Genomic DNA, 23,953 nt, shown 5'->3' with positions numbered 1-23,953 from the left:
ATATTTCAAAAAAATACTCATTTTTGATTTTAAAATGTGAAAATTTTTAGAATGGTAATTATTTGATATTCAAATCAAAAATTTCAAATATAATAACTCACCGGGCAGGTAAAAGCACTGTTTTGCTCCAATTTTTTAGAACGCTGATGTTTACATCCAATTTATCGTTTGGCGAATACTCCACACACAAAGAAAAAACGTTTATGATTTTCCATTGAATAACATACAATTAACTGAATAATTTTTTCACCAATTTACTCACAAACTCAATTAATCACAATAATTAACACATTTAACATCTTTTAGAGACATAAAATGCAATATTTTAAACGATCTGCACAGAATACATTTGTTATCCCGTGATTGCCGAAATCGTATTGCGCATGTCAAGTCAGTTTACGCGCGCAAGCAGTGTACTTCCAGGAAAAGCTTGGACAACTTTAGAATATTAAATAAGAAAATACTATTACAATGTGCATGATTAATTAAAATTTAATTTATTTGAGGATAATTATTAATATTTAATGGTATTAATAATAAAAATTAATAAAAAAAATACTTTATTCTGTAATAACGCGTTAATCTGTAAATAAATTTTTTATTGGATAGAAGCTTATCAATTATTATTTATTGAATCATTAAGTATTTAATGATTTATAATTTCATGGGAATTAAATATTGTATTATTTTATTCTTTTTACGCTTTCTACAATAATCGATCATTCGATTTCGATAACGCTAGTTTTTTACTCCATTTTCAAATCAGCTGAAACCCAAAACTAGAAAAAACTAGAAGAGACATTGAGATTGGAAAATGAAAAAATTGATTATCAGCTCTACATACATTTTATATTCAATTATTTAAAAAACTCCAATAAATATTTCACATGTTATTACAGCAAAAATATAATAAAATAGTTTTTCATGTGCAATATTATTATTAATTACCTGTCTAGTTCATATTTTTCAATAATAAAATTATTGCAACGGCATTTGAATAGAGAAATTACCAACAATTGATAATTTAATTTGTTTGTTGGTAAAGTCAATTTCCTAGGGTAACAAGTTTTTGGATCATGTAGGGATTTTAAAACATTCATAGGAACTTTTTTTTGATTGCTTTATATGCCAGACCTGTTAAAAAAATTTCTAACTCTTTAGCACCCGACACGTGCTGTTGAAACAACAAACATGTGTGACAATAATTTAATATCTTTTGATGATGCCAAAGAACAATTAGATAACTTAATGAAATCATTGTCGAAATCAGTTCGTCAAAAATTATGTTCATACACTATACGAAAATGGATGTCAACACTAGAAGATGAAACAGGTTCGTTAAACAATCATTCATTTAATCAAAATGACAATGATAGTGATGATGACATTCTTGACGATCCAATGAATATTTTGAATTCCATCATTGCGGAAATCCGACCTAAAGTACCGATAAGTGGAATTTTTCCGTCCGAAACTTTGTTATTACCAGAGAAAGGAGAGGTTTGTATAAATAAAATACTTGTAAACGTTTTAATGATAATTTTCGTATAAATAATGATAAAATTATTCATGGCAGAACTCTATAGATCCAAAAAGCGCAGATTATGTCGATGCTTTTCTCTACAGTGATGATGAGTTAGATGATCTTGAAGAAAAAGGGATAGCACCAACCCATTACTGTCAAGATTGTAATTCAAAGAATATAAAATCAATTTGTAAGAGTCTAAATATTTTAATTTATTAATTAAATACATTAATTTACTGATTAAATCATTTTTTTCCTTGCAGCAACGTTTACTCATTCATTAAGTAAAGATGATTTGTTTTATATATTTGATACACTCCTTCCAGTTCTTCCTGGAAAAATAATTTTAGATGTTGGATCACGACTTGGTGCAGTTTTATACGGTGTAAGTATAATCAGAAATAAAAGAAAATTGATTGGGTTATTTCTAATTTAGAGTATTTTTAACAATTAATTTAGGCTTACGTTTTCACTGACGCAGCAAAAATAATTGGTGTTGAAATGAACAATGAGTTTTGTCAGCTTCAAAATGAAATAATCAAAAAATTTAAAATGGAAAAGCGTATTAAAGTATTTCATAAACGAATCGAAGATTGTGTTGACATTGTGAAGACTGCAGATGTTGTGATATTGAATAACGCGTTTGAGTTTTTTTTACCAGAAAATGAACAAGCAAAGGTTTGGAATTTTTTGAGACAACATATTAAAAAAGACGCATTCATAGTAACGAAACCTCGTATCGATGTCACGTTAAAAAATTTTGGCAATGAAGTAAACATAAATATTGATAATTGGGTCGAAGTTGTAGATGCGAATGAATTGAACGAGATCACTTGTTATAGAGTATTATGAACATTATAAAAATTTAATTCATCTATTTTTATGTTTCTTTTATTATCGCTATTTTATTTTTATTAGTTTTTCCCACTTATTCAATTAACGACAAGGTCTTGAATGCTATAGTGCCGTTATAACTTTGACATATTGTAATCTCCTGTAAAGTCAATAAAAACGCGGAAGTCGCATAATGAGAGAAACTATTATTTTAATTAGCAGTACTGGGGAATGCATGGAAGTTATTTGCAGTATGTAAATAGTCTAGTAACTACTTTTCATGGCATCTTCATCAGTACATTAGTTAAACGTCGATCCCCTTCTCTATAATAACGAGTAGGAGAAGCAACTGCCAATGTGGTCAAGTTCAAATCTCAGGTTCAGTCGGCCATTGGCTATGGAGCTTTGCTAACAAGTATTTTTTTGATTTAATTAATATTAATATATAAAAACATTAATGCCTTATACATTTAACATTTAATTGCTGAAGTTAATGAAAGTAAGAAAGTATTAAATACCACACTAGTGATGATTGCATAAGAGGATCAACTATTTATTCTGCATAAAATAACAACCAATGTAGGTAAGATGTTTCCTATAGAGTAAACGCTACTATTATATTGAATGTCTCGGTTATTAGCGGTAATTTTTGTAAAATATTCATAATCGGTTCAGTAAGTAAAACAATTAGACCAACTAACGGGTTATTTTTATAATGCAAAATAACTTACTATTCATTTCTCCGTCCTGTAGTTAATTACATAAAGTTATAGAAGGAAAAAGAAATATATGATAAGTCTAATCAGTTATCTGGAACATATATACGAAAGCCTTTAAGCCTTGAAATCGCCATTGACCCAATTCCATTTTAATGCCAACCTTCATGATACATTTATCTAGGTCTAGCTTCTTTTTGCCATAAGCGAATCCAAAATTTCACTTGTTTTACAGCTAATAACTACTTATTTTGCATAATATATCATAGATCAATGAAATACCACTGTAATAAATCTAACTAGAGCTCACACAATTATATTCCAATAGTGGTTAATCAATCTTTTCTTGATAATTATTATTATGGAACATAAGATGTGTATTAAAAAGCAATAATCATTAATTAAACTTACTAAGTAAATGCACTTAAGTGCATTCTACGCTCAAGTTAGCTGTCAAGACTATTAATTGATCAAAAGGGAAAAGATTGAAGTCTTATAATCCATGCTGTGCAGATTAAGTTCGACCACATTTGATGTTAAGTATGCGGATGTCATACCCTCTACGTATTTACAAGATTACACAATATTATGGGGAAAATAAATAAGCCATTGCGAAGACATACAAGGAACCTTATGCAATACTCTTTCGGTGTGACAAGTAAATAAAAAATAACATTCTAAGAGAATACTTGCGTGGGTGAAGGTTTTTTCAGTGTATCAAGGTATTCACATGCGTTAATTATAGAGCTATAAATGTATTAAAAACAGTAACAAATTAAAAAGTCATCTAATCAAGCTAAATAATAAAAATTATTAATCCTCGGAATAAAATTGAAATATCTGGTGATTATTCTGACGTCTGATATTTTCTCAGTTGAGTCTTATTATTTCTGCTATGTTGTTTTTTTATTTCATTTATTACAAACTGTTGTTTATTAATTGATGAGGATAAAAATATCCATATTAAAATTTTTATTTTAATTATTTTCTATAAGAAGCGAACAAGGTTGCTCATAACAGAGCCCAGGTGTTAAAAATATTTACAAAAAATTATTAATACCCACAAATGCTCTGTGGAAATATCGTCATATGTGTCAATAGTAATTAATATTGTGCGGTTGAAGGTATATGACATAAGTAAGACTCTTGGGAATATGTTTTTTTTACTGAGCTTTGTTAAGCGCATTTATAGCAGTTGATAGACCACGACTTGTACTAGTGAGTTACTTATTTTCTTGATACGAAGAGCATGTGTTGTGTTGGTCCTATTGGCGCCCTGAATGGTGATAAAATATCAGGATTCGTGCTCTTCAGGAGTAATAGCAAGAAAGATAGACGTGATGAGCTCAAGTGGTCATCGGAACACTCGGTAGTTGACAAGATAATGGAGTGATTGTATGACTGCGTTTGGAACTAAACAAGGAGAAAAGAATAAACGATAGCGGCCAATGGCTGCTCCAACGACATCATTCAATCAAAACTTTCTTGTTTCTTCTCGTGTTCTCTGACGCACGTGTGACGTCAATGAAGTAGGTAAGAAGTCGAGCACACTGATGGTGATGTGTCTCTCTTTACTTGAGACTCTTCTCGCCTCTTACTTTATTATATACATAGGTATATATGTTTTACGTACACTCAACTTGGATAGAATTACCATTCCGGTAGTTTTTTACTTCTCATATTTCGCCATATCATTTTTATCCAGTCTGTTTCTCTTTTATTTGATTATAAATGCCAGAAAATAATATAAAATTTGGATTTCGTTGACTTCTAGTCCTCATTAAATCCCTGTTGGATTTAATTTGCAGTTTTGTTTGATAATTTTTTGATGATAGACTTTCTTCATTTAGCTGACAGAATATTGCAATATATTTTTTTGATGATTTACTGGATCTTTTACTAATGATAAAGTAATGAATGTTTTTTTATCAGTGGAAGTTGATAGAATTACCATCACTGCGGTATTTCAGTCTGCATATCTTGTATCATTTTTATCTCGTCATTCGTATTTTTTTTATTTTCTAAAATCCGAAAATAGTCATTTATTAGGGTTTTGGTTAATTTTATGCTGAATTTTAAATCTTCCTGTTGAATTAATTTCTCAAATGATGGAATAGACATTTTTATTTTATTTATTTTATTCATTAAAAACATTTTAGCATGAATATGGACTGAAAGAAATTTCCATAAAATTTTTAAAATTTTCTAGAAGTACAAAAAATTGTTGTTTCAACATTTTATTTCTATGTAATGCTCTATAAAATTGGAATAAAGTTTTTGGAGTTTAAAATTGTCAAAGAATATTTTAAGAGTATTTTTATTAAATAAAACTTGTAGAATTCGAGAGAGCAAAGCGAAAACATTCGATATTGAAATTCAAATAATAAATTATAAGAGTGAACTTCTCTCCATGTTTTTAACATTAGGAGATAAGAATTCTTGACTTTTGCTATCAGTCGTACTATATTATATGTTTCACCCAGAAGATTAAATAAAACTTTCGATATTTAGTGTAGAAGTTTAGTGTTTATTGCTCTTCTATCAATCATAAAAATGGAAGAATTCCACCAATACAATTCCAACATGTCACAAGCTTATCAAGAATCTAAATCATTCTAAGGAATTTGTTTAAATATTATCATTAGGTGGTTTTATTTCCTAAATCTTGACGTATGTAAAGTTTGCTTTTTATGAAATAAAAACTCCATTTAGATGTATTTCCACATGAATCAGTGAAATCATAATTTCTCTGAACATAAAAGAATGTTTTATCTAATAAAGTTGACAAACTTTCTTTTTAAAGAAATTTATACTTATCAATATGATACATAAATTCTTGACAAGCTATGACGCTTATAAAATCATTGAGTGATATTTTTTTGTTCATTTAAATTTAAATGCCGATTATTATGAACATCTAAGTAAACTTATTGAAATTTATCAGTTTATTGAGCCAATTCATATTCATCCTCAATTATGTATTTCGAAATAAAATCTGTATGATTTAAGTGTCATCAATAGCTCATATAATTAAAGGCAAACATGAACAGATACTTATAATATTATCTAACAATAAGAGGAAATGAAAAATATCCATAATTAACTAAATTTTTTAACAAGAATTTTCTTGACAATTATAAAATATTGTAGTTTAATTAAATTTAATTAAAAATAATGACATAATGTTCAATAATAAAATTTTTTCAAGTTTATCTATAGAAGTATTAATTGACATGACAAAAACAACAAAGATTTTTATAACTATTTAGAAATTAATTAGCGGTACATTTAATCTCTGACCGCATTATTTTTTATGTCTTCTAAATGTATGACTTCATTCGTGGAAATATCATGACTAATTGTTCTTTACATGAAACAATAATTGAACTTAATACTCATTTTTTTATTATATTTGCCTTTGTATGTTTCAGGTGGAGGATATAATATTAATCAAAGTACTGGATATATAAAAAAATGACTCAGCGGCGTTATTTATTGATCATAAAACTATAGAAAATAAAAAAACCAAGTGTGATAAAGATTATTCATTAGTTATCAAAGACCTAAATCATCCAAATGGATTTGTTAAAAAATTTTATCATTGTGTTTAGAAAAGTGAATTCCTGAGAATGTGAAGACGCACAAAGATTTGTAGGTCACAAAGACTGTAAATAGAGAGGTATAATCATCAGAACAGTTATATTATTGAAAAAGAAGCCAATACACCCTGGAGACATAGAAACGTCAAGTACCGCACAGTGTATGTTAAAGAAAGAGTAGAAATTGTTGAGTATAGCAGGGGAGAGAGGCATAAAGCCCGTGCGGCACTCGACGACGCCGCTTGCAATGGCTGCCACAGCCGGCAACGATGTTCACAGCGTAACCTCGGCCCGTAAAGACAGCATGTGCTTATTTCAAACGCATCAGTCAGTGCAACAAGACCATAGACTGCAATTAGAACACCGCGGAGTGCAGTGATTTAGTAATATTCCATCAATCTATACACAATTAATTTATTTGCAAGAGGCTTGTCAGGATAAATTAATTAATAAAACGCGAGTGTACTTGAGAAATGTGGAATATTAGCAGTTAACTTGACCTCAGAAGGAATCTCTAGTAAAATGAAGTCTAAAACAACCTCAAAATCTCAGAATGACATTGGAGATCTTGATCCAAGTGAAGCTAATGAAAGGTATGATGAATTTAATGCAATAATGATGCCAGTATCGAGGACACTTAACAAAAGTCCACAAAGTGACGAAGGTATTGAGCCGGATAACGAGTCCGTTAAGGCAATTAATAGATCCTGGAGTCTAGATTCTTCTGCTAATGGCGATGATGAAGGTGTACGAAGTGGGTTATGGCAAAGACGAAGGTCTAGATTTAAAGTTACTCGGTGCTGTAGCTCTGATAGTGCTGTAATCAGTGATGATGATCAAACAAAAGGTAATAGTATAAATAAATTCGCATTAAATATATATTTTTTGTAATTTTATACTTGAGGTGTTAATTTGTCACTTGTTGCTCTAGGATGGGATAATTTAATACTTGAAGACAAGAGTGAGTGTGATTCGATAGAGGACAAGCCGAGATACTGGAGAACTCCTAGTGTTGTCGTCAGTGATTACTCAGATTACTCTTATCTTGAGGAAAAGTTTGAAAGATGTGATCTGGATATTGAGAAATACGATGGTACAAGTGGATCTCCTAGTCAGGCTAGCAGCTGTTCATGCTTAGATTGCGACGAAATACGAGACTTTCATGATCTTAGTTCTGTTGTTGAAAATCATCGTCTCCAAGTTTGTGGTCAGCGGCGTCATTCAGATTCTTGTTGTGCGTGTCTCTCATCGAATAATACTATCAATTCCGGGTAAATATGAATATAATATTTTCAATATTCTCTCTATTATATCATAGATAATTTATAAATACAGGTATATGAAAAGAGAATATTCTTGCTTACTAATTGTCATATTTGTTGACAGAATTTCCAACAACCAAAGCAGAAGAAATTCATGTCTGACTACATCGAGTTCATATTCATTTAAATTAGACTCGCACGGATTAAAATGTTCGAAATTTGATGCTTCTGAAGAGACTAAGACTACCGTTGAACTCTTAGATATCCCGCCTATTCGAAAAATTTCTGATTGCTCGACTAATTCAAGCCTCAGTGGGGATGACTTTGAGGTCACGGAACTTCAACCGTTAAGAAGGCCACAGGTAAGGATGGATTTTATCTCCTATTGAATTATAACTACCATAATTGTCTGCTTGTATTATAAAATCATTTTTTACTACCATATATCATCAAACAATTTGATTTTTTATTAATTACAGTAAGCATAATTTGTCATTAATATCATGACCTCATTTTTAGATATAATTTTATCTAAGGTTTTTTTAAAATAATTGTTCATTATAAATGTATTGCAAAAAGTGCAAGACACAACAGGTCGGTTATTATGACAACTATGTAATGTGATAGTAAGAAAAAAATATTTCTCAAAGATTATTAAAAAATTTTCTTTCGTTAAACTTGATGGTTTTAAACGAATGTAGATGATATTTTATTAAAATAATTAAAAATTTTTTTCTCTGATAATAATTTTTTATCGAATTGAAACATATATCATACATAATTAAACTTGGCAAAGTTGACGATTCAATCTTCCGCTTTCTCTTTGCCTTATTTATTATACAAGAACTGCTAATGATAAAAATAACACACATAAAAAAGAGGAAATAAAAGAAAATCAGTTGCTATATTTTTTTGTAATCTAGATACCTACTTCACTACACGGAAGATATTTAAACTTAGATATTAAACGATAGTTCAAATTACTAATGTAAATCCAGAATAATTCTTGATAGTTTTCATGCTAAAAATTTCTATCAGCAAGTTGTCAGGTAGTTTTATTACATCAAATTGCTTTAGGGCACTTGTATGAAAAGAATTAAAGGAGTAATCCAATATAGAACTTCTTACGTCATTGTACGTTATCAGCAAGTAAATACATGGATAAAATGTGAGATAAAAATAGTAGAAATTCTCCTCTGTCATTTTTCGCGCTGATGTAAAATGATAAAATCGATTTGCTACGTTAGCGATTATATTTTTATACAAAAATAAAAAGAAAGTAATGCTTTGGAAAAAAAAAATGTTGGTAAATAAAATAGTTCTTGTAGTAACTCGAGATTAAGATAAAGAAACAGATGTTTAGAAAACGTGTGCTGCATTCAAAAAATTATCTCAACAAATCTTAAGCAAGTTTCATAAGTAATAATGTCCAGCAGTTGAAACTAAGTAACCAGTCAGTTACTTGTGAGCATCGATTAAGTCCTTCTCCTGTGTGTTGTGTACAAGACAAACAGTCTCCCGTCAACGTTGAGCCGTGCCCCACGCCCACACCAGTCAGCTAAAAATGTTCTTACAAAAACAACCATAGTCTTGTTTAGTTGACTGAAGTAGCAACATCTGTGTGTTTGCAAACTTTATGTACTCATTCTTTAAGCTCAATATGTGACGTGAGCTAAAGATTAGCTGGAGTTAGATGAGGAAGTGAATCACGTGTAGGCGGAAGTGCAATCGAATGCATTTATATTTACACAACTATTCTATTCTGTCCTCGATAATCATGATGATGTTGATGATATATTTCTCTTTGTGATGCTGCTCGTGCTCATTAAACTGAAAAATCACATCCTCAGAACTCTCAAGTTAATTTATTTTCAAGTGTTGGAATAAAACTATTTTTGTATTATGGACTTGTAGATTTGTTGGATGTATAAAAAAAATCAGAATTTATTGTGGCTGATATACATTTTTAGATTTCTTCAGCTATAAAAAATATTTAAAACAGTTAACTTTTAAGTACAGTAGTCACGTACTTGAGAAAAAAAAACATTAAAAGTATGACGTGATTCTTTTCTTCAGGATGTAACACTTTGGTACTTGAAAACAACTTAGTCGAAGACATGGTCATAAAGGAAATAATGATAATTATCAACTGGATACGTTAAATTTATTTGTTTTTTTTACAAGAATTTCAAATGATTTACGTGTCACGGTAATTATTCTAATTGATAATTGATTTAATTAAAGAATGTGAATCAGAAAATAATTTTATTTTCTGAAACTAACGTGTTCACGGTTACTCTGAAATTATTCAGTTAATGGACAAATAAAAATATGAACATGAATACTGATAAGCCAGAAGATAAATCTTCAAAGTGTGCTAGAGGTACTCAATCAATAACTACACCAAGTTTGAATTTAATGGAACAATTGCTATTAGCAAAAATGGACAGATACAGTGTAACAGATAGTGATGTAGATGAATCTAAATCTGATTTTAAACTATCAAAAAAAAAGCCAGTATTTTTAAGAATCAATTCGATGGATAGTCAAACAAGTGCTAGCACATTCAGCTCAGTTGTATCTTCAGAATCTTCAAAAAATCGGTACTGCAAGTGTGATGATTGTTTACTTGGAATCGTCGATAAACATCAGCATGCTTCTCCATCAGTTGGTTATAAAAAGGTAAATTCGTAATTATAATAAAAGGTTTCATGGCCTTGCTTTCGCTTATTTAGCAGCATTCAAATTATGACAATCAGTCTTGTGAAATAAATATACAATGTAAAATCAGAGATCAAATGAGATATACAGTTGATGCTTCATGGACAAAATATCTTGCGATCAGTTATATGTTTGCTTTAGAATTTTTCCCCTATAAAAAAATCAAATAAATAAATAAATAAATTCCAGTCAAGGAGAAAGAAAGAGATTGACAATAATAGCCTTCAAGCCATGAGCTCTCTATCTATCCTGTGTCGGCCAATTTAGAGAAATGATTGACGGAATAAGTTATATATTATGTGGAATTCAATGTTGCTACCACCTATCAACTACGATATTTAATAACTACATTTTCTCAAGACTTCTTTTTTATTACTTGCGGCCTGTATTGAATTACAACGTTGGTTAATTTTTACGTCAATTAGTAATCAATTTTTTTCTTAAATTATAGCAAAAATAAGTGTTCCTCTGGTTAATCGATTATTGGTCATTATACTTCTACTTTTGACGTCTAATTGCTATACATTTGCACAAAACATGATGCCTGTGAGCACAGTAATTTTTTAATCATTAGCTCAAACACTTTTTTACCACATTGGGTGCTGTAAATTCTCACGAATGATGCTTATCGCCTTTTGAATAAGTGCTGCTCCAAATAAACTCAAGACATTTAACCATCGTTCAAGAGATTACTTCAAAGATACCAGCTCTTGCACGACGTGATTCGCACCAAGTAATTGGTATCCGTCCATATGTGTACGTCATTAAAAGTCTTCAGAGTCCCCTGAGGTACTTTGGTACATGTACCTTTGAAATACATTCATTAAGACTTTTTTCATTTCACATTTTCGTTACTGAATCTTTATTCGATCATTTCTATGAAGGCGAAAGAAGAAAAGTGAAACTTTGATATTCTTTTTTGATATTTTATCTAAATTTATCTCATAAGAATGTTCTTCCTAAATTATTAAATAAAATAAATGGTTATAGAAAAAATCTTGACGTAGGTAAGGATAGAGAAAAATAAAACATTACTAGAAAAAATTCATTTAGATAATTTAATGTATTATTTTATTAACCTATCAAAATAATAATTATTTAGCCTTTATTTTATTATCTTATCTTTGTGTTTATTTAGGTTTAAACTTAGTGAATATTCATTGAAAATTTTCCAATAAAATATTATTGTTTCATTGATATATAAATGAAATTTTGTAACAAATTTATTCGGTTCTTAACTTAAAATGGAGTTGGTGGTTAAAAAAAAACTCTTGTTCACGAACGAAAAATGATTTTAATCATGTAATTTGAATATTTAAAATATCAAATTTGAATATTTTTTTAAAGATAATGCAAAAACTTTTAATTTTAAAAAAATAATTTATTCTCCAACTAAATTGACACTTTAATTTTAATTTTAAATAAAAATTACGCATCACAAATCCTTAAAAAATTTATTGTCATGTTGACTAGATTTCATTTGAATTAAATTCATGATATGTATCGAAACACTTTAGTGACGATTTATTTCAACAAAGACCCATCATTCTGTTTTTATTTCAAGTGTTCATAATATAAGCACTTTTTCCTCAATAAAAATCATAATAACTCTTCATTAAACATTTTACAAAAGATTAAGTAAGAAATAAAGAATAATGTTAGAACATCTACATCTCTGTTAAATTAACTTGTCGTAACTTGGCTCTACATCAACCATTGAAGGCTATAATATTACGTAGACATCACGTATTACATTTATCGTCAACGCAATTGACTCATCTGGTCTCCATTGAACCTGGCGGTATACGCTGAAAAACTATCAAAAGGAAACTTGAATGAACCATATCGGTAGAGTTGTATGACTAAATGATTTCTCCAATACTTATTCATGTCTCTTTCTCTTGATGAGATGCTGGACACTACTGTGCGAGGATTTTTATTTGGAAAGTATCAAGGCTTATTGGGTCAAAGGAGGACAACTAGTAACACTTTTTCAATAATTATTTCTCTTCTCTCTACTTCTCTTGAATTCAAGCTTTCCATAAATGAATAATATCCATCGTTTTTATAAAAAATGCACGAGTGTAAAAAACAGGTCGACAATTAATAATTCATGCAAATATATTTCACTTAATTAGCTTCATTTACTTGAGTTGCAATGACGCATTTCCATCCTACCCAACCGCATTAAGTTGACCATTAGCGATATAGAAACCAAAAGAATGGGAGAAAGTTGTAAAGATGATGATTGTATGAATAATGGGATAAAACCCATATAATAAAACGATTTCCAAAAGATGAGTAAATTCAAACAAAATTAAAAAATGTTTAAATATACAAATGATGTCTTTAAAAAAACGGATAATTTAGCTTTAGTTGTAGTAACAGAACCTTTCGTCATCATTAAACAGCTGTTCCTGATCTTAAAGACAGGAAATTCAACGACTACGTCATGAGTTAACTCATTAACGGCAAGTGACTTGGAATAGTCCAGTGACATCAAAGAATTCTCTTGGACTCTTTTTTACTGTCTTGTAGGTTGGTTTATTTAGACATATTGCTTTTGCTAGCGTGATACTCTTTTACGTAATAGTATCATGTAAATTATATGTGTTGGACAACTGTGGCCAACGTCTATACACAGTTTTAAAAAGATATACAACGATATAAGTAGCATTAAAGTAGCATATAATACAGTCAAGACAGGTCAAATCAAAAGTGGCACGACTGGCTTTTCACCACGTAGCAAAATTCAAACGTATGTAGATAGCGATAAGTTTAAGATTGAAACTTGAACATCTTCGCATTAAGTACGTGGGTGGACGTCAATACTTACATAAATATATATGTTGAATCATTTCAATTGGTGAGAAGAAGGAGGAGTGAAATCCCCGCTTAATCAACTTGTTGGTGAGTTCACGAGGAGTGATGCAGTCGAGTTGTGCGGCGCGGAGAGTACACAATACTAATAACTTTTGATAGCAGCATTGCGAGACTTCCGACTAAACACGTGGCTTATTAGTGAACATCAGTAGAAACAAGGTACCTACGTGATCAATCCAGTGTTTGTTTGTCACTCAAGCATGCAAGACACTTGTGGCAAGATGATTCCTAAAATTGTATATACGAAAGCTAGCTTCAGTGAATGTGGTAGTTTTGATGAAGAAAAGACTCTAAGTGAGAAAAAACTCATTGTTAAGCAAAGAAGACAATCGAGATCTAGAATTAGAAGAAATTCAAGAAGACTGTCTATTAATCATAATGAGCATTCTTCATCATCATCACGTAGTCCATCACCATCCAGTCACGCATACACACATTACACTGAAAGGTCTCTGATGGCGAATAAATCAGGAGTATTTAGTTGTGAAAAAAATTTATTTAATATGAGAAACACTGAGAGTAAAACTAAAGAAGATAATACCGGTTATGGACAATATTTGCAACTTCTTCAAGTTCCCCAAACAAATTTTTCATCTTATCTTGAGTGGGGTGAGCCAAGTGGCGACGATCTTAGTTCTGAATGGGAGTCTGATCATTCTGAAGGTCAACATATTCCCATTATTGACACTAATCACATATTGCCGAAGGTAATTTGGCCGGATTAATTTGAGTTTAAAACCAACTCACACGACAATTTGTAATTCAAACGACTCAATGTTCAATACAGATTACTTTAAATTGTTAATACAATCTTTTAATCCTATTATTTCTTATGTTTGTTACAGAGTTCCGGCTGGAGAAAACTTCGAAATATTGTTCAGTGGACTCCTTTCTTTCAAACATACAAAAAACAACGTTATCCATGGGTAAGAAATTTTTCCATTTGTGATCTAATATTTATTTCTTAAACATATTTGCATATCTAATCGTCATCGGGTATCAACAGGTCCAATTAGCAGGCCATCAAGGAAATTTCCGTGCTGGACCAACTCCAGGAACGATTCTAAAAAAACTCTGTCCTCAAGAAGAAGCTTGTTTCCGTTTACTAATGCATGATGTTCTCCGACCGTACGTGCCTGAATTCAAGGGTGTATTAGAAGTCCGTGAGCCAGAAGAAGAACACAATCAAGAAGTAGAAAATGCTAATAAGGATTGCGATGAGCCAGAAAAAGTTCCAGTTATCACATCATATCTGCAGCTTCAAGATCTTCTTGGTGATTTCGAACAGCCCTGTGTGATGGATTGTAAGGTCGGAGTTCGAACGTATCTTGAATCTGAACTAGCTAAAGCAAAAGAACGACCTAAACTTCGTAAAGATATGTATGAAAAAATGATTCAAGTAGATCCATCAGCGCCCAGTTTAGAAGAGAAAAAAGTCCAGGGTGTTACAAAACCAAGATATATGGTTTGGAGAGAGACAATTTCCAGTACTGCTTCACTTGGATTCCGAGTAGAAGGTATTAAACTCAGTCATGGCGTTACGTCCAAGGATTTCAAGACGACAAGAACGCGCGAACAAGTTACGGAAGCCCTGAAACGCTTTGTAGAAAATTATCCTCATGCAGTTCCAAAATATTTACAACGTCTCAAGGCAATCCGGGCAACCTTAAAAACTTCTCCTTTTTTTGCAACACATGAAATCGTTGGATCAAGTCTTCTATTCGTTCATGACGCAAATAATGCAGGTGTATGGATGATTGATTTTGCTAAGACACTGCCTCTGCCATCACATTTGCCAAGAATTAAGCACGATGCTGAATGGCAAGTTGGTAATCATGAAGATGGTTATTTGATTGGTGTCAATAACTTGATTGATATTTTTGAAGACATAAGGAACTCTCAATCATAACAATTTAAAGAGCTGAAAAGAGACTTGAATAGAATAATTGTATAATTAAAGAAAAAACCAAGTGTAAAAAAGGAAAAAGGAAAAATGTGATTATACTGTGTATATAGATAGTCAACAATTGTGTTTAATTAAACAATCATTTTTGTAGCATCATTAAGAATTCTTCAAACTGTGAAGAGTACGTAAACTCGCTAGTTCGATAGATCAACTGTAATATTTATAGATTATTACTCGACATAACTCGATGAGATTTGAAACGAGATTTCAAATTTCTCCTTCGAGCAGATATTTGACCTTATTATATACGTTCTGAACGAATCTCAGTATTTAAAAAATAACAGAGATTCAAAAAAGGATTGAAAAAAAAAACCAAAGACGCGGTAGCTTCAGCTACTTAGTAATTTTCGTAATTAGTTGTTACTTGCATAAAATGCATTATAATATTTACATCTATTAAATTCAATACATCTCCTTTAATAACGGAGTTTGTGCGTTATTGAATTATTTTTAGTAAAAAAAATTTTTAAATAACAAAAAAAAAAGATCTTCAACAATTTCTTTTTACTAAAAGTGCAATAGTTAATTTAATGAACTATTTATACGTAAGACTTTATTTATATTTTGAAATAATATTGCGAGATCGTCTCTGGTCCGAGCGATAACGTATTTTGTATTCACATAATATACCACACACATTTGTAAATAAGTCTTCATTTATCATTTTTGAAAAAAAAATTCTGAATTATATGTGTGACACTTAATTTTCATTTTTAAAAACCTTTCTCACACTCCCACTTAATTTACTTATGAAGTTTGTATTAATTGTTCGAAACCATTATGATCATTTTGGCAGGAATAAATGTCACTGAGCTCATATCAATGGACAATACCAGCTGTACAATTTTAATTCGACAATTAAATAATTCAACGGCATCACGGAGCACCATAGGGATTATTCCGAGCCGCTTGTGTTTGAAGTGTAGCTTGCTGTTGTTGCGTTGTCGTAGTTTGTGCTGTTGAAATAGTTGTCGGGGCAATAACACGAGCATAAACAGCAGCTCCAGCTGTTTTAAGACCAGCAGGTGTTGGTATAACCTTCAAGCCATGTAGAGTTTTAATATTTAACAATTGACTTGGCAGTATTATTGGCTGCTGTCCCGTTTGCTGTTGAGGAGATTGTTTACCAAGAACCACACTACTTCCTCCACTGATACCAACACCAACACTTTTATTAGCACTAGCTAAGACGATTGGTTTTCCAGCTAATTGAGCCGTCACCATTCTAACAGTTGGTGCACCAGATGTTTGTTGCTGCTGAGAAGTTACAACAATTTTTGCTTGGCCAGGAGATGTCTGCGCTTGTGAGACAACCTAAAATAATCACCAATGACTCATTAGCACTATTGAAAAAACGATTAAATGTTCAAATTATTCATAGTATTTTATTACATGAATCTTTATCAATAAATGACGTAAATAATTTTAGGAGCTTACCTGATATTGAGTTTGAATCACTTGTTTACCCTGACGATTCACCTGTGTCGGGGAAGTTGTTGCAGCAAGTTTCAATCCTTTTTGCGCCAGTAAACTTTCGACAGATATTAATTGCCCACCACTTGCACTCGTAAGCACCTTCGCAAGGATTTTTTGCTGTTGTTGTTGATGAGGTGATTGTTGAATTTGAACAGCAATAGGTTTTCCTCCAATTTGAGCAATAATTCTTTGCATTCCTGGAGCCTGTATTGTTTGTTGTTGCTGTTGTTGTTGAGGTTGTGATTGTGATGACTGAGTTTGTTGTTGAGCTTGTTGTAATTGCACATGTTGCTGCTGGGATGATTGTTGGGTTTGAATTTGTTGTTGTTGTTGAGATTGTTGTTGCTGCTGTTGTTGCTGGTTCAACACAAAGCGTTGTTGCAACTGTTGAGTTAATTGCCGCTGTTGTTGTTGCTATAAAATAAAATTAATTTTAGAATCAATCAAAATCAATAAATATAAAAATAAATTTACAATAGATACCTTTAATTGTTGAATTTGCTGAGCATGTGCAGTTGATGGAGACGACTGCTTAATAAATATCGTCTGCCCTTGGAGTCCATGACCTGTCAATAATGATTTTATTTGCCCAGAACTCACTAATTTAATTTGAGATGCTAATAAAGTCTTTCCTGGTAACACATGTTGCTGTTGTTGCTTTAAATTAGCACTCTGAAGTATACTTTTTCCTGTTTGATTGGTCAATACAGTTTGCTGAGATTGATTTTGAATTTTAGCTGTAGAAAATATTGCTGTAACACTTGGAGATGAAGTACTAGCACAAACAGACGTTGTAACTGGAACTGTTTGAGCAGATTGAAGTACGGAAGGTCCTGATAATCTTATTGTTTGTAAACCAGCTGAAGTTGACACTTGAATTTGATGATGCGGAAAATGTTGATTCGATTGTAATAAACTCTGTGTTGCACTGGTTTTCATTACAGCTACAGGTTTTGATGTAGTAATAGAACTAATTTTTTTGGCCACAGAAACTGGTGGTATCGTAATTTGAGGTTTTATATCAGCTGGTGGTGTTTCACGTTCAATCAAAGGAGTTGGCAGTGGTGAATTAGGAGAAAAAAGTACCGGAGCAATACTGCAGCTTACTGGAGAAGATGCAGTTGAAGTTGTTGGTAATGAAGGAGTTGCGGGAATCTGTTCAGTTGAAATAGATTGGTCTATTCGAACCTTCTCTTCTACTATTCGCTGCTCTTTTTTTATAATCGATTGTGTTTGTACATTAACTTTTTTCTCTTTCTTCGGAGTTTCTTTCGTTCCACTTGGTGATTGTTCTTTTCCATTAACTAATTTTAAGTTTGGTTGTACTGCTTTATTTCTTGCTGAACCTCCAGAGTTCTTTTTGGCCTTTGTTACACCTTGAAGTTGTTGATGATACATCTCAAATTCTGATTCTGATCGTGCACGGTGGAGATAGAGCCACTCTTTACGTCTTGGATAATAACGAACACATGGATCTGCTTCATAATGGAGTCGATCTAGTGCTCCAGAAACCACAGAATTAAGATAATTATCTTTTTCATTTCCACCTTCACCTGGGCTGTGTTCTTTAATATATTGAGAATCTTTTAAAAGCATACAGATATCAGCACGAGTTCCTTCACCATTTGGAAGTCTAGCTGTCGCATCTCTTACTAAAGCAAGAATTGTAACGAAATTAGGACGATCCGCAACCAATAAAGAATGACCTCGAGGTTTGGTAAGTCCAGCACCTGCATTGTGTTGATAAATTCCTTTGACTGGACCCACAACAGACTCATAACCATGCATTCTATAGGTGAAAGCTTTATGAGGGGATGCATAACGCAATCTTTCTTGACGTCTGAACTCTTCACGCTCTTCAGGAGTAGATAAACGAACTTTCCAATCAGTAGGACACAAAGCTCTCGGGGGTTCTGATTCCATCATGGCTGCTAATGAAGTAGGATCATTGCTAATTGATTCCACTGCAGGACTTGCGCTTCGTACACTGTTAGCTCCACTACCGTTACTACTATTTCCGTTTCCATACAATAGTTGAATTGAGTTCATCTTGATAGGGGCCAGTACAGTAGATGATTCCGTCGATAGTGTGAGATTTCTAGGTGTTATCAGAGCACTTCTATTCATAAGAAATTGAGAATTTAATGTTGATAATCGTGAGTCAGAATCTCTTCCAGCTCCGATCCATGCATAAATACTCCGGCCTTTATTTTCTAAATAAGGAACAAATTCAGAATCATGCTGATCTAGATCTTGAGAAAATATTAATTCTCCAGCAAGAAATCCAAGTGCTGATGGTACTACAGATGACCACGAACTTACTAACGAATACCAGTCATTTAAAGGAGTTATAGGATTACTTTGCCAAATAGTTACAGCATCTTTAACTTCATTAACACTCATACGATATTCTCCTTTTGACAAAAATGCATCTCGTAATAACGAAAAGAAGCAAGCATGAGTTTCTTGCATTAAATCTCCATTGCCATTTACTCTTAGACTTTCATCTTCACTTAATGATGACATTTCTTTGTCAGGCAGAATAACTCTATCATCATCGCATCTAACATCATCAAGAATATCCATTCCATCACCAAGTTGAATTGGTATTTGCATCATATCTATATTTTCTAAATCAAGTTCTTTTTTATGATCAAGATTTTCTACTTCTTCATTTGTAATTGGAGGAGGTTCATCAGGTGTAATGTACTCCGATTTAATTTCTGACGATCTCATATAATCTAACTCTTCCATTTCTCTCTTTATCTCTGGAAGAGATATTGGCATAGACTTAACATTTTTTGAAGCAACAGAGTTGACCTTTTTCTTTGTTGGAGTAGGATGAGCTTCAAAAGAATCTGAAGCTTCTACTTTTACTGATGAGAAACTAGGTCTCGTATCTTGACATTCTTTGATCTCAACTTCTTGATTTGAAATATGTTTCATATCATTTGATGGATATAGATAATTAGTATTGTCATGTTCAGATTTAATAGAGCTGGCAGCTATAACTTTATTTGATATCACAGAAGGAGCAAGAGGCTGTTCTAATTTAACACGTTTCTTTGATGAATTCACACGGCAAGAATTGGATATTGTTATTTTATGCTTTTGACCAACTTGAGCGCGTTGTGAAAGCTCTGATAGAATAATTCCTTGTGTGTTCAACTCAGGATGAATATCTTGTCGTGCTCTTCGTTTTTTGTGAGCCACTAACAATACCCGATATAAATCCTCAGTCATTTCTCGTATTCGGAACGAAGGATTCGGAGTATATTCTTCACGCTGGAGTGTAGAAAATACTGGTCGAATATCTTCATCTTCATGATTTAATTGATTCGTTTTCATTTGGGTAACTTGCGTATTAGAACCTTTCCTCTTTTTCTTTTGTTTTGTACCTGGCATTTGGAATTGAAGACAATTTTCTTCATTTTCTGACGTTGTATCAGCAAATTTAGTAACACCAAGTTCTGTTCGTAATGCTTTTAATTCTTCCACATAGCGAATTTGGGTTTTTTCTTCTACCATAGCTGGTGTAGGTTTACGCCAATGAAGTTTTGACATGCGATGTGACGTAGGTTGACTGAAACCTTGTTTATATGCGTTTAATAGTAAACTCTCTCGTGATTTAAATAGCTGATTGGCAAGCTCATAAGTCCGTTTACGTTCTTCAAACAACAATCGTCTTTGTTGGGCTTTTTTAACTAGGTGTCGCATCCTCTTTATATCTGGTCTAAAGTGTCCTGATGAGAGATGATGATGAAAAGAGTCGACAGGTGCTACTCCAAACCTGAAACCATCATAATAATATTAACATCACAATCAAGCTCATCATAATCTTACCACAACTTTACATGTATTCAACACTGTTTACACTTAAATATTATTTTTACGAACTTTATATGTTCTATTCATATACCTTTGGTTCTCTCTTTGGAAAAGCATCTTTAATGTCTTCTCTTGCTCAGCAACAACATCACAGTCTTTAGGAAAACTGGGCAAAAATTTTGCTAGAGATTTCCTCTGTTCATCATTTAAAGAATCTTGCCAAATGCTTTTAAAGTCTAACAGTTCGTGAAAAATCGACAAATGTTCACAAAGATCTTGAGGTAGTTTTATCTTACTTCCTGCAGCAATGCAAGTTTCCCATCTCTAAAAAAATCACATTAGAATTAATCACCAATGTGTAATAACAATGTCAACTAAACAAATGTGATACTGACCACTTCATCAGCACATTCATTTGGGATATGATGTACGTTGTTTTCATCTTCATCTCCTGAACTATGAGTTTCTGAAGCCGTAGTATCACGTTCTCCAGCACTCTCTTCAGCACTTTCAGAAGTAGAACTACTGGCAGTAGTACTACTAGTACAACTATTACTTCTAGATCCATGAAAAGATTCCTCGTCTTCTTCTTCCTCTGCAGCAGAGTCGCCACCAGCAGAACATTCATCTATCTACAAAACCAATGATAATTGCTATAATTGCCTCTCAACAACACTGATTACGCAATACAATAAATTAACAAACTATATGAATGACCATAAGACACAAATATCTGAAAACATTGTTTTCACACATGTTGACGTATATCAAAGACAAAAGAGGTTACAATGAATGCTAACAAACAATATAAGAGATAAAAACCAACCTCCATCGTCGTTAAACTAAGCGTTAAAGCTGCACAAGTTACTGGCGTTACTCTGCCGTTTTCTTTGTCCACAATAACTTACTCAGAGTAAATAATCAAACGACACTTGTCAGAAAGCTAAGTCAGATGCACCCGGGTGTCGAGAATTTACGGCATTAATTAACTTTGGATATTTACGAATCTTTATTTTTATTGATCGTATATTAGGTAATCTCGCCGTTAGACGATCGACCTGTCACAGCCACAATACTCCTACTCCACCGAGAATTTTTCGTCATGGCGTGGAGTGCAAAGCGGACGAACCACAGTGTTTGTTGTATCGAAGGAACATGAAGTGCGCACTCTCTATAAAAGTTTATTCACCATTTGGAACTACTTGGCGCGATCTACACCTTCAACTGAGTTTTCATTGTTTTTTCTTTCAACAAACTATACTCTACATGTTTATTGTAAATAGGTCTTAAATAGCTTTGTTTACAAGCATATATTCCCCCTCACCCACGTTGTTTTTCTCAATGCAAGTGTTTTGTTTGAAGTGTATTTTCTATAGATTTAGCAATGCTACCTATAATGTATTTATCGGATTTTGCTTGAGGGCAATAAAGTTATTAGGTGATACGATTGGTGAAAAAACTTTACGTATAAAATAATATGCAAGATAGTGTAAATAATCATATTTTTCTGATATCTAATATATTTCATTTCTGTTTCAGATACTATACACCATTGTGATGTTTGATGCTCGCAAACTGGTGTTCCCCGGTGTTTGAAAATTTCCGATGAATAGCCTATTAGCTATAGTTGACCCATGTTACATTTTGTACAGTGAAATTTATCAGTTTTTGATTGCATCATCCCAAAAATATTCTTAATTTTCTAATAAAAAGTAAATGTGTAACAGTAAGTAAATTTTATTACGTTAAATTTTATAGTGATAAAATAAAAAATATGCATTTTAATTATAATTTTTGTATTGAAAGATGAATCCGATTAGTTATCTTCAAGAATACTGTCAAAAAAATAATCACTCAATGCCAATGTATGATGTTACTGATCATAAAATACTTCCAAATACAAATAGTTTCACAATTAAAGTAACTGTAGGATCATTAAAAGCAGAAGGAACTGCACCGAATAAAAAAGGAGCTAAAGTTAAAGCCGCTGAAAATATGATATCCTTGATGAATTCAAAAAAAGATCTCAATTTTACAACTGCAAGCAATTCAAACTCTCCTTATTGTTCTCCGGAAAAAATTGATTTTGGCCATGGAGTAAATCGTCCAAATACCTCTCTAAGCTCAGATAGTTTAAATAATTCATTACTAATGGCTGATGGTAATTATGTTGGAAAACTTCAGGTAATTTCATACCACAAATTCAAAATTAAGCATAAATAAACTGTTTCAGAACATTAAACTTATTTATTTGTTACAGGAGTTTTGTGTGCAGCGTAAATTAAAAACACCTATTTACGACTGGGATCTAAGCTATATCGGCGGTGGTCATAAATTAATTTGCAAATTAGAAAATCTATCAGAAGAAGCGGTTGGACCGAATAAAAAAATAGCGAAACAAGCTTGTGCTGAAAAAATGTGGCATCGTTTGATGGAAGTAGAAGAAAATTCGAAAGGTATAAAACAAGAGTCAAATAGAACAAATAAAAATATAGATTCATTGTGTTTTTCATTGGACACATTGAAAATTGAGAATACTTTTGATCTTCAATTATCAATCGATAAAGCGAAATTAGTTTGTTCACGACAGCAAACAGGGATGAGTAGTGAACCAAAAGAAATATTTATTGAAGATTACCACTCACACTTAAAAAATACATTACCTTTTGATTCTTTACAAAAAGTAAGTGATTATTTAAATAGATTTACATTCAATTTCAGTCAAGGCTTAAAATTATTAGAGAATAATTTAAAAGAAATTTGTTCATTGCTTGGAGTGGATTATACAGAAACTAGTTTGCAATCCGATGTACGTAATACATTTTTTGTTGCATGTACAATAAATACGTTTCCTACTCTTACAGCAATTGGAGACGGTGATTCTTACGAAGTTGCCAAAATAAGTGCTATAATTTATTCCATTAATATTATTCGTGATATATTACAATAAGTTCTTTTCAGAATATACAGTTATTGTTTAATAATAATTATATTATTTTGTATCATAATATTTTGAATTATTGTGTTATAAATCCTTGATTTTATGAATAAATGTTGAGGATATTTATAAATCATAAAAAATTGTGTGCTTATTTAAAAAACTATAATTTAAAGTTATAAAATAATGCTGTTTTTAAAAATTT

The 23,953-nt window shown here is 31.8% G+C and overlaps 5 protein-coding genes across 8 annotated transcripts; 4 read left to right on the top strand and 1 right to left on the bottom strand.

Moving 5' to 3' along the window:
- The first annotated feature begins 1,146 nt into the window (after window positions 1–1,146).
- Window positions 1,147–2,570, top strand: LOC118066714 (uncharacterized). Its single transcript, XM_035082988.1, has 4 exons — window positions 1,147–1,500; window positions 1,577–1,715; window positions 1,789–1,910; window positions 1,985–2,570. The coding sequence occupies exons 1-4, from the start codon at window positions 1,192–1,194 to the stop codon at window positions 2,375–2,377; spliced, it is 963 nt and encodes a 320-aa protein (XP_034938879.1). The 5' UTR covers window positions 1,147–1,191; the 3' UTR covers window positions 2,378–2,570.
- Window positions 2,571–2,819: 249 nt separating this feature from the next.
- On the top strand, window positions 2,820–16,196 carry LOC118066713 (Inositol 1,4,5-triphosphate kinase 2). 2 transcript variants are annotated; one of them, XM_035082986.1, is made up of 6 exons: window positions 2,820–2,942; window positions 6,507–7,521; window positions 7,606–7,945; window positions 8,061–8,298; window positions 14,386–14,466; window positions 14,547–16,196. In XM_035082986.1, exons 2-6 carry the CDS (start codon window positions 7,197–7,199, stop codon window positions 15,447–15,449), a joined length of 1,887 nt encoding a protein of 628 aa, XP_034938877.1. In that variant the 5' UTR covers window positions 2,820–2,942; window positions 6,507–7,196; the 3' UTR covers window positions 15,450–16,196. The 2 variants fall into 2 exon arrangements, with proteins under 2 accessions (XP_034938877.1, XP_034938878.1); XM_035082987.1 differs by lacking the exon at window positions 2,820–2,942 and adding an exon at window positions 4,298–4,608.
- Window positions 9,337–11,533, top strand: LOC118066715 (uncharacterized). The gene is made up of 2 exons (XM_035082989.1): window positions 9,337–10,618; window positions 10,847–11,533. Exons 1-2 carry the CDS (start codon window positions 10,268–10,270, stop codon window positions 10,922–10,924), a joined length of 429 nt encoding a protein of 142 aa, XP_034938880.1. The 5' UTR covers window positions 9,337–10,267; the 3' UTR covers window positions 10,925–11,533.
- On the bottom strand, window positions 15,552–21,955 carry LOC118066711 (uncharacterized). The gene is made up of 6 exons (XM_035082985.1): window positions 21,637–21,955; window positions 21,206–21,442; window positions 20,902–21,134; window positions 17,466–20,772; window positions 16,944–17,396; window positions 15,552–16,820 (listed from the first exon to the last, which is right to left on the bottom strand). Exons 1-6 carry the CDS (start codon window positions 21,640–21,642, stop codon window positions 16,383–16,385), a joined length of 4,674 nt encoding a protein of 1,557 aa, XP_034938876.1. The 5' UTR covers window positions 21,643–21,955; the 3' UTR covers window positions 15,552–16,382.
- A 160-nt stretch (window positions 21,956–22,115) lies between these two features.
- LOC118066703 (RISC-loading complex subunit tarbp2-like) lies at window positions 22,116–23,860 on the top strand. 3 transcript variants are annotated; one of them, XM_035082954.1, is made up of 4 exons: window positions 22,116–22,248; window positions 22,350–22,536; window positions 22,617–22,994; window positions 23,071–23,860. In XM_035082954.1, exons 3-4 carry the CDS (start codon window positions 22,617–22,619, stop codon window positions 23,758–23,760), a joined length of 1,068 nt encoding a protein of 355 aa, XP_034938845.1. In that variant the 5' UTR covers window positions 22,116–22,248; window positions 22,350–22,536; the 3' UTR covers window positions 23,761–23,860. The 3 variants fall into 3 exon arrangements, with proteins under 3 accessions (XP_034938845.1, XP_034938846.1, XP_034938847.1); XM_035082955.1 differs by having other exon boundaries at window positions 22,130–22,260; XM_035082956.1 differs by having other exon boundaries at window positions 22,130–22,275.
- Window positions 23,861–23,953: the final 93 nt, after the last annotated feature.

Source organism: Chelonus insularis, unplaced genomic scaffold, assembly GCF_013357705.1.
Source record: "Chelonus insularis isolate UGA/USDA-ARS -01 unplaced genomic scaffold, ASM1335770v1 contig_352_pilon, whole genome shotgun sequence".
Classification (NCBI taxonomy): Eukaryota; Metazoa; Arthropoda; class Insecta; order Hymenoptera; family Braconidae; genus Chelonus; species Chelonus insularis.
Note: the sequence above shows the minus strand (reverse complement) of the source record. Positions and strands in the feature narration are given on the sequence as shown.